This window comes from Glycine max, chromosome 7, assembly GCF_000004515.6.
Source record: "Glycine max cultivar Williams 82 chromosome 7, Glycine_max_v4.0, whole genome shotgun sequence".
Taxonomy (NCBI): Eukaryota; Viridiplantae; Streptophyta; class Magnoliopsida; order Fabales; family Fabaceae; genus Glycine; species Glycine max.
The window spans coordinates 935,615-951,918 of NC_038243.2; the positions used below are offsets into that span (position 1 = coordinate 935,615).

The window sequence follows — 16,304 nt, forward strand, 5'->3', positions numbered from 1 at the left end:
AGTTTTAATGTAATCTTAAAAAAAAATTATTAATATTTTTTATAATATTAATGATATGAATTATAAAAACAAAAATAAATTAATAAATAAAATTAATTTTGTAAAATAATTCTTTTATTTCATTTATTTAGTGGTTTTTTTAGTTGTATGTAAAATAATCGAATACGATAATTATGATGAGTTGGCATATGTAACATTTTATTTTTTTATTTAAAGTATTTATGTCATTATATGTATTATTTTATTTTCTACGCAACCAAATAAGTAGAATTTTTTTTTACCTTTCCTTTTTTTTTTACTCTTCTATCAAATAGCTTGAAAAACTATTTTATTCTACTTTTACTTTCTTTTTTAAACCGAACATGTATTAGTTTTTTGTTATATTTCTTTATCAAATATAAGAGGAAAGAAACTTTTTAGTTAGGTCTCATAATAATTCTGGTTCCACCCCAAAATAGATGGAAATTAGGGGAGAATGGGCTTTTAATCATATAAAACCGAAATTAACATCATTATTTTAATCACGTTAGTTCTTTAATTTTTTTTTTCTTATAAAACAATTTAAAAAATGATCTTATTCTGTACCTTTTCTTCCACTTTCCTTCGTTTGTGAAACACATCTACATAAGTACATTTCTGGCTTGAAATAAGACACTGTATATTATTAAATCTATGCAATTTGTTATCCAGAGATAAAGAGAAAAGGTTCATTAATTAGTATTCATGATTCTGTTGACGATGGTGATGATGAAATCGTGCAGAAAAGTGGTAAAATATTGAGTGAGGAGAGCACATCCTTCAAATCATAACCGCGCACGTTTTGCTGAGATAATCATTATTCATTCAAATCCTTCATTTTGGTGCACGAACACTGTGCTTTTCTTCATCACCCAAATCAAATCCTAGCCCTTGGATTATTTTTCATAAAAGGTGGGTCCACATTTCCTAGTGCTCAACCGAACCCACTACTCCTTCTATCCAATAAGTTATAAGTACCAGCGGGACCCAACCAACTATGTTTCTAAATATAAATATATATTTTTTCTTTAAGACATTATTGAGTAAATGATAAATTAGTCTTTGAATTTATACCTGACTTCATTTTAGATTTTGAAACTAAACAAAAACTCAATAAATCTTTAAGGTTTTTAGAATTTTATTTAAATGCATGAAATTAGCTTCTTTTTCTCATTTTGATCCATAAACTTATATTATTATTATTTTTATTATCACTTAAGTCTCCAGGGACAAAAATGAGCAAAATGATTCGTTTTAAGATTTAAATGAAATTATAAAAATTTTCATACACTTATTTGAATTTTTCTTAGTTTTAAGGACTAAAATGACAAAATAATCCAAATTAGAGATTAAATTGACTATTTATTTAAAATTATTGTTTAATATTCTACCTTTTGTTTAATAATTTTAAGAGTTTATTTGTTAAGCATTGCAAAAAGTTTTATATTATTATAATAAAAAATAATTGTTAATATAATTTTAAAAATAATTATCAAAATAATTTTTTATATATAATAACTTATTATTAGATAACAATGTAAAATTATTTATACTCTTACAATGCATAAGTTATTTTTTAACTATTTTTAAAATCTTAGACATTATATAAAACTAAATATATACGACAACAATTACTAAGCATTTTCCACATGTTTACTGTAACTTGTTTTTTCTATAAAAAATCAATTACCTTTATTAGTTTTTTAAGAAAGTTGTTGAAATAATTGATACTACGTAAGTGATTATTATTTTTTTTTAAAATCAATCTACTTCTAACATGTACTAAGTGGAATAAGCTACAAAATTTATATTGTACCATTTTTTCGATAAAATTATATTATAATGTATCATAAAGTTTGCTGCGTGAAATAAGCTACATAGATTATACTGTATCGTAAAGCTTTGTCATTTATTGAGTACAGAAATGAACTATTTACATTTAATTTCCTCTTAATATTTGACATGTAATTTTTTTGTCCTCTACTTTTAATTGCCAGACCATCTTCCATCTAATTAACCTTCTTGTTGGTACTTTGATATTTAATGAATTAGATCAAATATATAACTCATTGAATAACATTACTACATAATATTAAATGCAAGTGGTACATCTAATTAAATTATTAACTAGACTATTAAAATATTAAAGTATTATTTTTTTTATATGTGAGAATCAAAGATAATATTAAAAAATTATAATAAATTATGTATCTTATTTAGCCAATTGAGGCACTAAATTAGACTTCCTTAACAAAAGTATTATTTATTAACATAAAAAAAATTAATTTACTTATTACTCAAATTTATTATTATTATTAACCCACTTTCACAAGAATCATTGGTAATAAATAAGTAAATTTTCGTGGTTGACCTACTTGACCAAAAAAGTTAGTGAAGAGTTAGATATTAGATATATTTTGTTAAATCGTCTCATAAAATATGTTTAGTAAAATCCATTTAAAAAATAGTAAAATGGCCCAAAACTAAATGATAATTGATTGGAAATAGCGTTCTAGATTTCCGATTTAACAAAAAAATATTTTTAAATCAAATTAAGGCCCGCTTAATGCATGTTAAATTGTAAAAGTTTATATATATATATATATATATATAATCCTTGTATTAAATGCTTTATAAGCTTGAATTTTTCACTCGAACTCTACGAGACTTAGGAATAATGTCTTGTCTCAACTTTACGCGTGTACTGTTGTCTGTATAGATGTCTGAACAAAGATAAATGAACATCTATACTTTTCAAACACCTAATTAATATTTATATATATTTTTATTTTTCTCCTCTTATCATATTATATAACTTATTATAAATTATATATATATTTTTTTCTTTTTTCATTTTTTCACTTGGTGGGTCGTATAATATATTTGACATCCATAAATTATTTTGGTAGATGTTTACTTTGAAGCATCTTAAAAAATTTATTTATTATTGACCTATGTTTTATGCTCTGATAAAATTACTATGTAATGTTTAAAAATAATTAATATTAATACTAATTATTATAGTTAGACCAATACACTATGAACCAGTATTTACACCAATAAATAATGTTAAATCTAATTTAAAAAAAAAACATTTAGAAGAATAGTACCTTACTTACCTAAACTGTAGTGTATAATTAGAGATGAGTGATGTAGTAGAGAGATAGGACTGGGTCAAACCCAAAATGACAAAAACCACTCCCATGGATGGGGGGGTTACGCCACGTGTTGCGGGTGACATTGGCCATGCTGAGGTGGGGTGACGGTAACTCAACGCAATCAAACGGACCATTCCCGCTTCTTCAGGCTTCCACGTCCCAGATTTCCTTCCGTCTTATTCAACGGCTCAGATCTTCCCCAGAAACCCAATGATGCCCCTTTGCTTTGTTCGCACGCCAGGGAGGTTCCCTGGCCCACTGCTTGCCCTTATTATGCTGCTCTATGTTTGGAATGAGGATAAAAGGATCAAGAGAAAAGTAAAATATTTTTGTTTTTATTTTTATTTTCTCTTAATTCAATAAAATAAATTGTATTATTATTCTCATTTTTTGGGTCAATCATACCATAAGAGTGTGCTTGTTTTGCCCAATTGAGATATGATTACACCAAGTCCAATATAATTTGACTATAAAAATAAGAAATGTGATGTTTTTCGGAAATAGAGATTGACATAAATGTATATTGGGATCGACAATCTATAAAGGTACTAAATATAATTTTAGTATATCTAAAATATAAAAAAATTGATTTTAATTTTTAAAATTTTTATCCTAAAAAATTAAGGTATGTTATATTTCGGGAACCGATTAAAATGTCTCTTGTGTTGAATCTTGGATGTGTCTTGAAACATATTTAATAACAAATTAAATGATAATCTAAACATGCTCAAAATTATTATTTCTGGACCTTATTATTATTATTATTATTAGGTAACACTTATTAATTTTTTTAAGTGACATATCATGTCAATACATAATATCGCAATTTTTTCTAATTTTTTATATATTTTAAAATGAACATTAGAAAAAAAATAATCATTTTTAATTTTGAAGAAAAAAGTATTTTACAGAGTAAAATGATAATTTACTTATTTTATACAGACTGAAAATAATAGTTTTAAATTTTAAAATAACGAAATATGAATTTATATACAAATTAAAATTCACTTTTTTTTATAAAAACTAAAAATATCTTTAAACCTCACTTTCATTATTATCTAGAATTATTAGATTAGATAGACTATTAGTTGATAGTTGTGCTTTGTGGTTGGTGGATTAATTAGATTAATTAATTTGATAGAGACATTCTACTATCACAAACTAATGTTATGTTTAAACAATTAGCATTAGTATGATGTGTAAAAATAAATCTTGTTGATTTGTCTATTACCATAGGAATTTTTGTTGTTATTATACCCTACTTTTGCCAAAGAATAACCTGTTTCCTTTTATATTTTAGTGTTACTTTTCCATTACCAGTAGTCCAGTACACTTTGGGAAAGTGTGTGATATGCAAAAGTCATGGATTTTGCCTCTTTTCAACTGGAAGTTTATTTTATAAGAAAGAGAATTATAATTTGTTAATTAAAAATATTTTTTTTGTCTACAATTACAGTGTCTTCTACAGAATAATCCTAATTCATTCCGAGTTTTGAGAAAAAAACATTTATTTAAAGAATTAAATATGTATCACTTTAAAATCAATTATTTAATGATAAAAATTTAAATATTTTATAATTGATCATGCACAGTTATATATTTTGGTAATGGTCTTTAAAGTAAAATAAAAGTAATTGATAACTTAGTTTTCTACATATGTAAGAGCATATTTGGAATGCTTTAAATTCAGTTTGGAGAAAAAAAAAATAGTTTTACGACATACTTAATTACCTTTAAAAATATGTCTCACATAGTTATATTTGATCTGAAATTAAGTTTCTATAAAAAATCAACTTTATTTTAAAATAAACTCAATTTACAAAATAAAACTATTTCATAATTAAGGTGATTCTATTTGATTTGTGAGCTTGTGGTCACTTCCACGCGGATGTACTGGTTGACAACATCTTCATCTTTGTCAACATTTTCATGCTCTCCAAATATCATCACATGCCATCTCACATTTCCTCTTCAACATTGCTTGCTCCATGTTTTCTCCACTTTAATCTGTGTGCTTTTCTCCTCAGTCACTACCACAGAAATCCAACAACCGAACAGAAGGTTCAATCTCTATGCATTCGGTACTTTGTCTTATATTCCTATGTTTTATATTATAGCCTATAAAACAAACTCTCTGAAATTGGTCCTAGATTGAAGACTTTTCATGTGATTACATTTACACTAGACCTCCAAAACACATTTCCAGAGTCCCAAAAAATCCAACCTTTTTGTCCTCTTTCTTCTCTTCTTCTCTCATTGGTGATTGGTGGTTCAACTCAATTCAATTCCTTTTTGCCACTTCACATCCTCAAAAGCCAACACCAACTACTGTTTCCCTCAAGCAAAAGTTTGGATCTTCCTACACCAACCACTCAGTCACTCATCTCTTAACTTTGACACTTATCTTTCCATAAACACCATACACACCCTCTTCAAAATTCAAGTCCTTTCTAGGATGCAAGACCCAACAGCATTCCAAGGAGTGAAGCCACCCCAGTTTCCTGAACAAGAACAACTCAAGTGTCCACGTTGTGACTCCAACAACACCAAATTCTGCTACTATAACAACTACAACCTCTCGCAGCCACGCCACTTTTGCAAGAACTGCAGAAGGTACTGGACTAAAGGTGGCGCTTTGAGAAACATCCCTGTTGGGGGTGGAAGCAGAAAGACCACAAAACGTTCTTCATCAACCTTATCAAAACGCTCTTCTGCACCATCTTCTTCCTCTGCAGTTTCGGATCCTGACCCGACCCGGATTTGCACCAACCCGGTTGATCAAGACCAAAGGGTGCTCAACATTGGTGGTGGCAGTTTCAGTTCCCTTCTAGCTTCATCTGGGCACTTCGGAACCCTCTTGGAGGGTCTGAATCCATCTGGGTCGGGTCTCAAAATGGGTGAATTTGTGGAGGGCGTGAGTTCTGACCCGGGTCTGAATCTGGATTCGGGTCTAAACCCGGATTTGCAGGTTCAGAGCAATGAGAATTCAGAGAGTTTTCTAGGTTTGCAGAATGGTGATTCAAGCTGTTGGAATGGTACTCATGGTTGGTCTGATCTTGCAATATACACACCTGGCCCAAGTTTTCAATAGAAGCTTAGTGATAAAAGTTTGAGACTTTTTGGCTTAATCCAGCTTCTCGATTATGGTGATTGGTCTTATATATATAATATATACTTAAATACTATTGTTGTGTTTTTTCCTGGTTATAGAAAAGTTTAGTGGAGTTTGATCTTGGGAAATTCATAACAGGTTTCACCGTTCAAAAAGCACTTAATGTACAGGATATTCAAATTCACATTCTTGTGAAATATGAATTCTATCTTGTCAACTGGATCAATCTTCGTTCATATTTACTATATGATTATGTAAAGAGTTATATAATTTGATCAAGCCTATGGAGAGCATGCTATGGAGGATCATACATACACCAGAATGTCACTGAAGCAGCATCCTTTAGGTAAAGATTTTTTTTTCTTTCAATAGTTTATATGCTCGTGATTGGTGTTTTTCAAACTTACCACTTGTGAAAATTTGGGGAAAAAAAAGGCATTTTTTTTGTGAGGATGGCTCGGAGGATGTGAGATGTTATTATCATATGTAATTTGGTATGTGTTTTTGCATAGCTTTTGAAGTGTCCTCGGATATATGGAAGTTTACATTGACAAGTTGTTGTTGACTTGTTGTGCGTTATATTTAGATATTTAAGGGGATTTGGGGATGATATGGGGAAATCTAAAGTACCGCCTTTGAAGTTGTATCTTGTTTGTATCTTATCAATGGAGAACCTGACAACTGACACCTTGTTTCTTTGCTCTTATGTTCCGTCCTGGTCAATGTTTTCAGATTCATGCCTCTCATGATCTTGTTAACTTGTTCAAAACTAAATGGTGTAAATGTTGGTATTATTTAATATTTATTTAACTTTAGCATTCTTAATCTGTATAATTTAAGCTTCAAATTTATGGCTTTAGTATAAGGGATGTTCCGTTGGTAAGCATATCTCAAATGGACGTGAGTTTTACTGTCAATGTGAAAATTTTGTAGGTAAATAATCTGTAAGTATTATCATGATTCTGACGAGTCCTCATAATTTCAGCTCATGAAAACTTTCCATGAGCTAGAGTTGTTCAGTTTCTTTTAGTGGAATTCTTCCAAATATGTTATTGTGTTCATTTTATTTGTACTTATAGGTATATAATTTTGAGTCAATATATGGCTTGCCAAGAATCAAGATCCCTCCAAAGATTGTACGAATTTCTATCTTAATGTGCTGCCATAACTAAACTCATGTTGAATTGATTGTGCTTTTGTGATCGAGAAGTGTGTGTTTTTTAATGGGTGTGTGATCATGATCTTAGTTCTCAAGTGGTCTCCACATACCATGATGGACCACTATGTGTGTGTGTTCTCTCAGTTACCATTTCATTTACGACGCCGCACATATGTGTGGGTTGCCAGCTAAGTTTGGCGACAGATTCATGTATATGTTTAATTTACGGAACTTGTGGAAATTATGCTAATAAATAGCTAGCTAGCATCAATATATCCTATGGGAGTATTTTTAGTAAAATCATAAGTTTAAAGAAAAATATTTAAAATTTTAAAACAGCTTATGAATAATTTAAAAATTGAATTTAAAATAAAAGTTATGAATTATGTGTTGTTTCTTTATGGCTATAAAACTAGAGATTTAAAGGTGTGTTTATATTAGTGACCATGTTAAAATAAGATTGAATATGACTTGCAAATTTTTATTTCATGTTCGGTGTATTTTAAAAATAATATTAAACTAGACAAGGGTTAAAAATAGTATATTTTGATTAAACTAAAGAGGAATCGAGAATAAAATATAAAATCGTTCCATTTGATTTTATGTTTGAATAGACAGAAGATGATGAAATTGCCATTGTGTAGAACACTAATGCTATACTTAGAAGAAGTGAAAAGGGGAGGAAGGAGAGATGAAAAAGATCAAAATATGTTTATACATTTTTTGTTTGGTATGTTTGTGTTTATAACATCGAAGAAAAGATTAAAATTCAAGTGAGATTCATTATATATATATATATATATATATATATATATATATATATATATATATATATATATATATAATTTTTATACAATAAAATAAGAAGAAAAAATGATAACTTATTTTTTTCACTTTCTCTTTTACTTTAAATAATTATCTCATTCTTTTTTTCATCCTAGATCAAACGTACCCTAACTCATTTTCTATTATTCAATATCTTCAACTAGTTTTTTTTCCTCTTGAAGGATGGACCATGCAATGAAATGAATATTTTGTTTGTTTGATCATAGAAGTATCGAACAAATATTTTATTTTAATATTAACAAACATTGGTATATAATTAGATTTTTTTTTAATCATGTTGAGTAGTTTTTGATTCTGTGACGTGAGTGGACAAACATTGTTGAAAGAAATTACACTTCCTCATCTCGGCAATTTTTTCTTTTAAATCTTGTTACGGATTAATTTCCGAGTGATAATTAGGGAATATTCTTATAATTTCTTACTGTCAATCTCATTCTTTATTAGGTATCCAAACACAACCTAATTCTTACTAAAAAATATCTCTAGTTTAATTTATTACACAGGAAATACCATAAAACAGTTGTTTAATGCAAACATTTATATCACTTAATCTTAAATAATTTCTATTGATTATTTATGACTGAATTTTTATAGGAAAAAAAGAAAAATGCTGGGTCATTAACATGGACAAAGAACACGTACAGCTATTTTCTTTCACAGTTGATATGGTTTCATCTGAGTTTGAATTTGCGGTACTTCATTTTCTTTTCTTCCAATGTCAAACATAATCGGAACCATATGTATGGGCCGTGTACTTAGCCTAGTAGAATACTCAAAGAAATTGTCCCAAGTTACATCACAAAGAAAAACGTGTTTTGAGTAATCAAATTGATGGACACAAACGTGATGTCTATAGTTTGCTTAACTGTGGCCAACGTTGATTGGGGGGGAGGAACAGAATAGTCATGGTGAATTTCAAACTTCACATTTCGAATATCACAATCGACATGCAAGCTTTGACTAAGATTGCTATAAATGATCAGGAAAGAAGATATTGCTTAGCTTCTTCCCTATAATAAATGTGATCCACGTCAACTAGAAGATAAATCATGTTAGTCCAAATGTTAACTCAGGCATGTTATCATTAACAAAATGTCTTAACTAACACATTGAGTGTCTTCATGACACACATGTTCTAGTCAACAAAGACTAGGGCTTTGCATGGCATACTAGACCTTTATGCCAAGAACAATTTCATTGGTACCTCTTCTTGAATCCTTGTCCCACCCTTGGGGTTCACCTCTAATATCTCTTCCACTCTTGTGCCTTAGATCTTTGCATGGCATAATTTAATTTAAGGTTCAGAGAGAAAGAGAATTATTTGAAAGTTAAGGTTAGAGGTTCATCGACGGCCGCAGAAATGGAAATCACGCACCCAATCCCTTCTCTGGTTTGCTACGAGCAAAGCAATCATTCATGAAATTGTATTTGTTTTTCTTCTTATAATGTTCATGAAATCCCTTCTTTAGTTATTACATCCTTGCATTTGTTTTTACATGGTTATTATTGCAAAATCAATATTTATTTTGGAATCAATATTGACTAAAAATTGCTCAAAACAATCAATAAAATATTACTAATAGAATGATGCAATCAATAGGTCAAAGAGTTTCATGGATTATAAAATGCCCAGTGAATGAGTTTAAGAATTATTGGATGCTAGATTATAAATTACTCAATCAATAAGTTAATAAGTCAAAGAGTTTCCTAAATTATAAATTGCTCAGTTAATAATAAGTCAAAGAGTTTTTTGGATTTATAAATCATTCAATCAACAACTTAATAAGTCAAAGAGTTTTCCTGAATTATAAAGAATTTACTGAATTATAAACTGTTCAGTCAATAAGTCAAAGAGTTTCATGAATTATAAATCATTTTTAATTTAATAGTAAGTAAAAGAGTTTCTTGAATTATAAACGTTTAGTCAATAAGTCAAAGAGTTCTCCATATTATAAATGGCTCAGTCAATAAGTGTTAGAAATTTCATATGTATTTAATACGAAATTTTCTTTTTGTTGTGATAGTTGCTTAAACTTCTTATATAGTAAGATACTCCTTTAGTCCACTTTTATAAGATATTATTGATTAATTTATGCTTATTAAAAAATTGATTAATTTATGCTTATTAAAAAATTGATTAATTTAAGAAATTAACATTAAATTTATCTTTAATTATAATTTTTTAAAAAAATTTACTCTTGAATAATTAATGCATGAAAAGGAACTAATAGTAGCATAGTTTTAATTTTAAAATTAAACTCTTCACTTCTCCAATCCTTACAAGAGAAAAAAAAATTCATAGCATTTATTATTTATGAACTAGATTTATTAAATGTATTTTGATAAAAAAAAATAATTATCCATATAATATAGTTTTAGCCCAAAAGATTTAGCATGTAATAAGGAAAAAATAAAGCAAAACGTCAAATCAAAAACTAATAATTAAATATACTAAGAGGGATTAACTTACATCAAAAATTTGGTTTAAGTTTAATAGATCAATTTATCATTATATTTATTTTTGACGTACAATAGTCACATTAAAGTTTGAACCTAAGACCTCATACATATTACTCCAAATCTCTCATCACTGGATCACCCTAATGGTTCAATTTTCCATGATTGATTTCTCCTCTTAGTTATCTATTGAAACTGAGGTCTTAAAGTCTGGAACTTAATCAGAAACTCTTGTAATATTATTTCATGTAATCAATTAGCAACAAACCGTGTAATAATATTTGACATAATAGGCGAAATAATTAATAAAGATCATATCCGATGATCCAAAGATAACTAACATCACCATTACACCATTAAGATCTATCACAAGATAATCAGATAAGGTATTTTTTCAAAATTACCAAAACAAAACGGTTATAATAGTGTTTAACAACGATTACTAAGTTGAAGATTGTTATATATAAGTCACTTGTAATAGCTGGCCTTGAACCACTAAAAGCTACTGAGGCAATCTTGGCAGCAAAGATAAAATGGAAATCAATCATGGAAAAGTTGTTATTGCTGCTGCATCAAATAAGTCAGCATCATTAATGAAGGAAGTTTTTTGCAAGTATTGCAATAAGAAGTTCAGTAGTTATCAAGCCTTGGGTGGGCATCATAATTCTCACAAGGCTGAAAGAGAGCAGAAAAACAAAACAAAATTCTTAGCAAGGCTTCTGCTTATTATAAAAAATCATCTGTTAATTCAAATCATGCTTATGCTTATGGGTATGGTGGAAAAACATTAGGGGTTTCACCACTATCCATGACTCCTTTTAAGCCCTTCTGTTATATGGGGTCACACATGACTATCAACATGTTGCTGCATGGCCATGGCAGTACCAGATTTTGAATCCTCCTCAACCCACCATGCATCAATTCATGGCTGAAGGGAGTGGATTTCATCAAAATCACAAATCATATCAACCTTCAATTTCTTCTACAGGACCAAATTCAGGGTCACAACCACAGCCAAATCATATCCACACTTTTATGACTGATGGGAGTGCATCTCATCAACAATACAAATCACATCAACCTTTGATTTCTTGTACCGTTGGAGAAGGACCAACAAATTCAGGGTCAAAGCCACATTCATCACATCCTAGTTTATGTGATAAAGGCAATTTTGGGCAAGCAACCGATTCTTCAATGATACATCAGAAGGCAATCATAGAAGGGTCTGATTTGAATGTCAAGACTTCATGTGATCATGAGAATTCTGCTCCGGAAAATAGTTCTTCTTCAGTGAATGGAGCAGTGGAGAATCTTGATTTGATTCTCAAGCTTTGAAGTCCCAATTCAGTCTAATTTCATGTTCTTTGGTGAATTCACTAGAATTATGCTAATGTTGAGGGACTTAGTAATTTGGTATTAGTGTTTGTATCTGGTATGCATAATATGGACAAATTAGTCATTTCTTGGAACATAATAAGACTTGTTTTTTCTGATCATTATCAACTGTGTTGAATTGTTATATTGCTTCAGCCCACAATAACAAACGCATCACTGTCCTGATTATTATAAAAAACGCATCATTAATGTCTTCGACGTTGCCAAAGCCAGATTGTCATTTTATATAAATTATTATAATTATATGGACTTTCTATTATCAGTACTAAGATTCAATATTTTAATGAATAATATTGGACAGTAAAATCTCACTGGATGAATTACATACATATTTTCACTAGAATGTCATAAAGGAGGTTATAAAAAGATTGACTCAAATTAATGAGCACCAGATAATTAAATAAATAAGAAAAAGAAGTCAAATTACCAAAACATAAGGGGCAATGATTATTAAGTTGCAGAGAATGCGAAACTTGTTAGTATACCATATATAAGTCACTTTTAATAGCCTTACACTACCGTCAGTTACAAAGCTAACTAACCCTCTTTGTTTCTATTTCTTGGCAACAAAGAAAGCAATCTTGGGAAGAAGAAGGATACAATAATGGGAGCATACCGAAATCTTAAAGAAGCTGCAAGAAAGCATGGAAAAGTTGCAGCAGCAGCAGCATCATCAAATGAGCCACCACCACCACCACCACCAGGAGAAAGGTTATTGCGTTGCAAGTGTTGCAATGCCGAGTTCGATTGTAGCAACGCCTTGCGTGAACATGAGAAATTCCTCGAGGAAGAAATGGAAGAAGAATGCAGAAATTCTTCAACATTACCTCAGAATGAAAGCATACAGAGGCAACTTGGCCAAGAAACCAGCAATTCTTCAATATTGTCTCAGGCGGCACAGAATATTATCATGCATCAGTTCCAAAGTTTAATGGCTCAAGGGATCAGTGGATCATCTCATCAACCTTTGGTTTCTTGTTCTGCAGTGCCAGTTACAGTACAAGGACTTCCAAGTTCAAGCTCACAGCCTAATGGGAATTTTGGCCAAGAAAGCAGTTCTTCAAGAAGACCTCAGAATGAAAGCTTAGAGAGGCCTCATTTCAATGTCAATGAGAGGCAATTTGGCCAAGAAAGAAGCAATTCTTCAATATTACCTCAGACTCAGAATATTGACATGCATCCTCAGTTCCAAAGTTTAATGGCTCAAGGGAGTACTGGACCATCTCATCAACCTTTGGTTTCTTCAATAAGACCTCAGATTGCAAGCATAGGGAGTGCAGCATCTCATCAACACCACAGCTCATATCAACCTTTGGTTTCTTCTTCAGTTACATCAAGTTCAAGGTCACATCCTAGTTTATGTTATGAGGGTAGTTCTGGCCAGGAAAGCAATTCTTTAGTAAGGCCTCAGAATGCAAGCATAGAGAGGAGGAGTGATAAGAGGAAATTTGGCCAAGAAAGCACCAGTTCTTCAATCAGAGAGAGGAGCCCTGCTGATTCGAATGTCAAGCGACTCAAGCCTTCATGTGATGAGAGGAAATTTGACCAATCAAGCAGTTCTTCAGTAATAGTACCTCAGAATACAATCACTGAGGTAGAGGGGCCTCAACAAATCAGTTCTTCTTCAACACCTGTGAATGGAGCTCAAGAGGAAGAGAAGTTTGATTTGAATCTCAAGCCTTGAATTCACAAGTTAGTCTAGTTTCGTGTTCTCTGGTGAATTCCTTATAGCATGAGATTAGAAATTCATGATGACATTAGAGTTTGTATCTGGTATGCATAATATGGACAATTTAGTCATTTCTTAGAACATAATAATAATAAGACCTTTTTTTTTCTGATCATTATCAACTGTGTAGAATTGTTATATTGCTTCAGTCCTCACTTGTCAAGTATCGATGTTTAGATGTTGCAAAAGCCAGATTCTCCTTTTATGGAAATTATTAGAATCATTTGAACTTTCTATTTTCTATCATCAGCACTAAGTTTAAAGGGACATGAGCAACGGAAGGGTTAAAAGTTCTTTGTATCAGGAAGTGCCAAATCCTGCACACCTGTTTGTATCAATTTTATGCATTTTGTTGTGCTTGTGGCTGCTGTTTTGGGTTCATTTGCACTTCCTAACTGATATTGGACCAACAAAATTGTCTGCCATTTTGCGTTTCGAACTTGCAACTTTTGAGTGAGAACATATATTTTTGCTAGATTTTCTATAACTAATTGCTTCTGTTATGATGAGTGCTAATATAATACGAAAAGAGGAACAGGTGATATAATAAATTTTAATTTGAGTTATGAGGCGAGCACATTAATAATAAAAAATGTGGGGGAGTTCTCTGCTCTGTTTTTAGAAAATAAGACAAGTTAATATTATTATTATTATCGATTTTCCAATTAAAAGAAATAAGTCGTATTTATTATCATTCACTTCCCTAATTTATATTTATATAGATACATAAATAGGGTGAGAAATAAATTATTCCATAAATAACTTTATTGGCTGGATTGTTAAAATTTAGGCTAAATTATAATTTTAGTCATTCTATAATTTCAAATTCGTAATTTTAATTCCCATATTTTAAAATTAAGATATTTAGTCATCTATTTTTTAAAATAAATAATTTTAGTCATTCCATTGATTAAATAAAATAAAAAATAAAAAGGATAGATTTAAATTCATGACCTTTGACTAAAAAATAAGTCAATAGTTATTAATTATATTTCAGAAAAAATAATAACTCTTAACAAATAATACATCTAAAATAGAATTTATAAAATTATTTATTTTTTTGTCTTTAAATAAAATGTTCATTTTCTACAAAAAAATCATAGATTTAGAATTATAAAAAAATTAAAATTACAATTTAATCTAAATTTTAGCAATCCAACCAATAAATTGGGTTCACAAATTTTATAAATTTTAAAAAATATTTGATATTTTGTTAGTAAATTCAATTTAACGTACAATTATTTTTTTAATATAAATTGTTTTTTTAAATATATGTAAATGTGAGCATAAGATTATATAACTACAAATATATCAAGAGAGCTTAATTCGATTGTTTGAGTATAATGTGTGAATTAATATCAATTATTTATATGTGTCTTTGATTACTATGAATAAAACAATATTCAATTTATTTAAAAGTTGGTGTGCATGATCATTCAATAATAAGAAAATATTCAACGCTTCTATATATATAAAGAATTATTAAGTATTTTAGATCGATCGTCCTAACCCTATGTAAAAAAAAAATACTTTTTACATTGTACTAAAAATCATTGAAAAAAGTACTTTCAAAATCGATTTTAAGAAAAATAAAAACATTTTGAGATTTTGATTCTAAGTAAATTAATTTTTATTTTAGGATAATTTTAGTACAATTATATGGGAATTTTTAAAAAGTGATTTCTTGATGAACTTATAAAAATCAACAAATTCAATAAAAGATATAATACTTTATTAATCAATAATATTGGATAATAGTATTTCAAAGGATAAAATATATATATTCTTATAAGAAATAACATAAAGAAAGTCATAAGCGTGTATTACTCTTTATAGAGATTTTATCGTAAAAGATATTGAGAGAAATAAGAAATAAGTAGGCAAAAAAATGTAAAGAAAGGTGTATTTATAAAAGTGAGTGAATGAATCTTGATAATAATAATACTAAGAACAATAAAGAGAAAGTAATTTCATAATTATTTTCATTATCTTCCTTTTAAAAAAAATATTTGCATTATATTTTTTAAGGTTAGCATATTCTTAAAAGGAATAAAATCAAATCTAATAAATTATGAACATCTACAAATTAAAATAAACATATTGATTTAAAGCAATTTTACTATTTATGAATATAATTTCACGTTATCAATAAAGGAACAGGGTAACAATCATGGGTACCATATCCCAGGATAAATTACTTTACAATTAAGATATATCACCAGATAATTAGAAAATAAATTTTTTTCAAAATTATTACAAAAACAAAACCCTCATAACAACAACAACGATTACTTACTTCAATAGAAACTTGTTATATATATATATATGTAAGCGGCTGTTAATAACCTTGTACCACTAAAACCTACTCTGAGCAAAAAGACTCTCCAAGTTTGGAAGCAATTTTGAAAGCAACCAAGATAAAAAAAAATA

The 16,304-nt window shown here is 29.2% G+C and overlaps 1 protein-coding gene and 1 pseudogene across 1 annotated transcript; both read left to right on the top strand.

The window, feature by feature from the left end:
- Positions 1 to 5,059: 5,059 nt before the first annotated feature.
- Positions 5,060 to 6,973, top strand: LOC100790822 (dof zinc finger protein DOF3.1). The gene is made up of 2 exons (XM_003529689.5): positions 5,060 to 6,322; positions 6,427 to 6,973. The coding sequence occupies exon 1, from the start codon at positions 5,632 to 5,634 to the stop codon at positions 6,265 to 6,267; it is 636 nt and encodes a 211-aa protein (XP_003529737.1). The 5' UTR covers positions 5,060 to 5,631; the 3' UTR covers positions 6,268 to 6,322; positions 6,427 to 6,973.
- Positions 5,106 to 5,567, top strand: LOC100796263 (uncharacterized; annotated as a pseudogene).
- Positions 6,974 to 16,304: the final 9,331 nt, after the last annotated feature.

Coding starts and splice junctions, on each gene's coding strand:
- LOC100790822 (XM_003529689.5), top strand. CDS start 5,632: ATGCAAGACCCAACAGCATTCCAAGGAGTGAAGCCACCCCAGTTTCCT.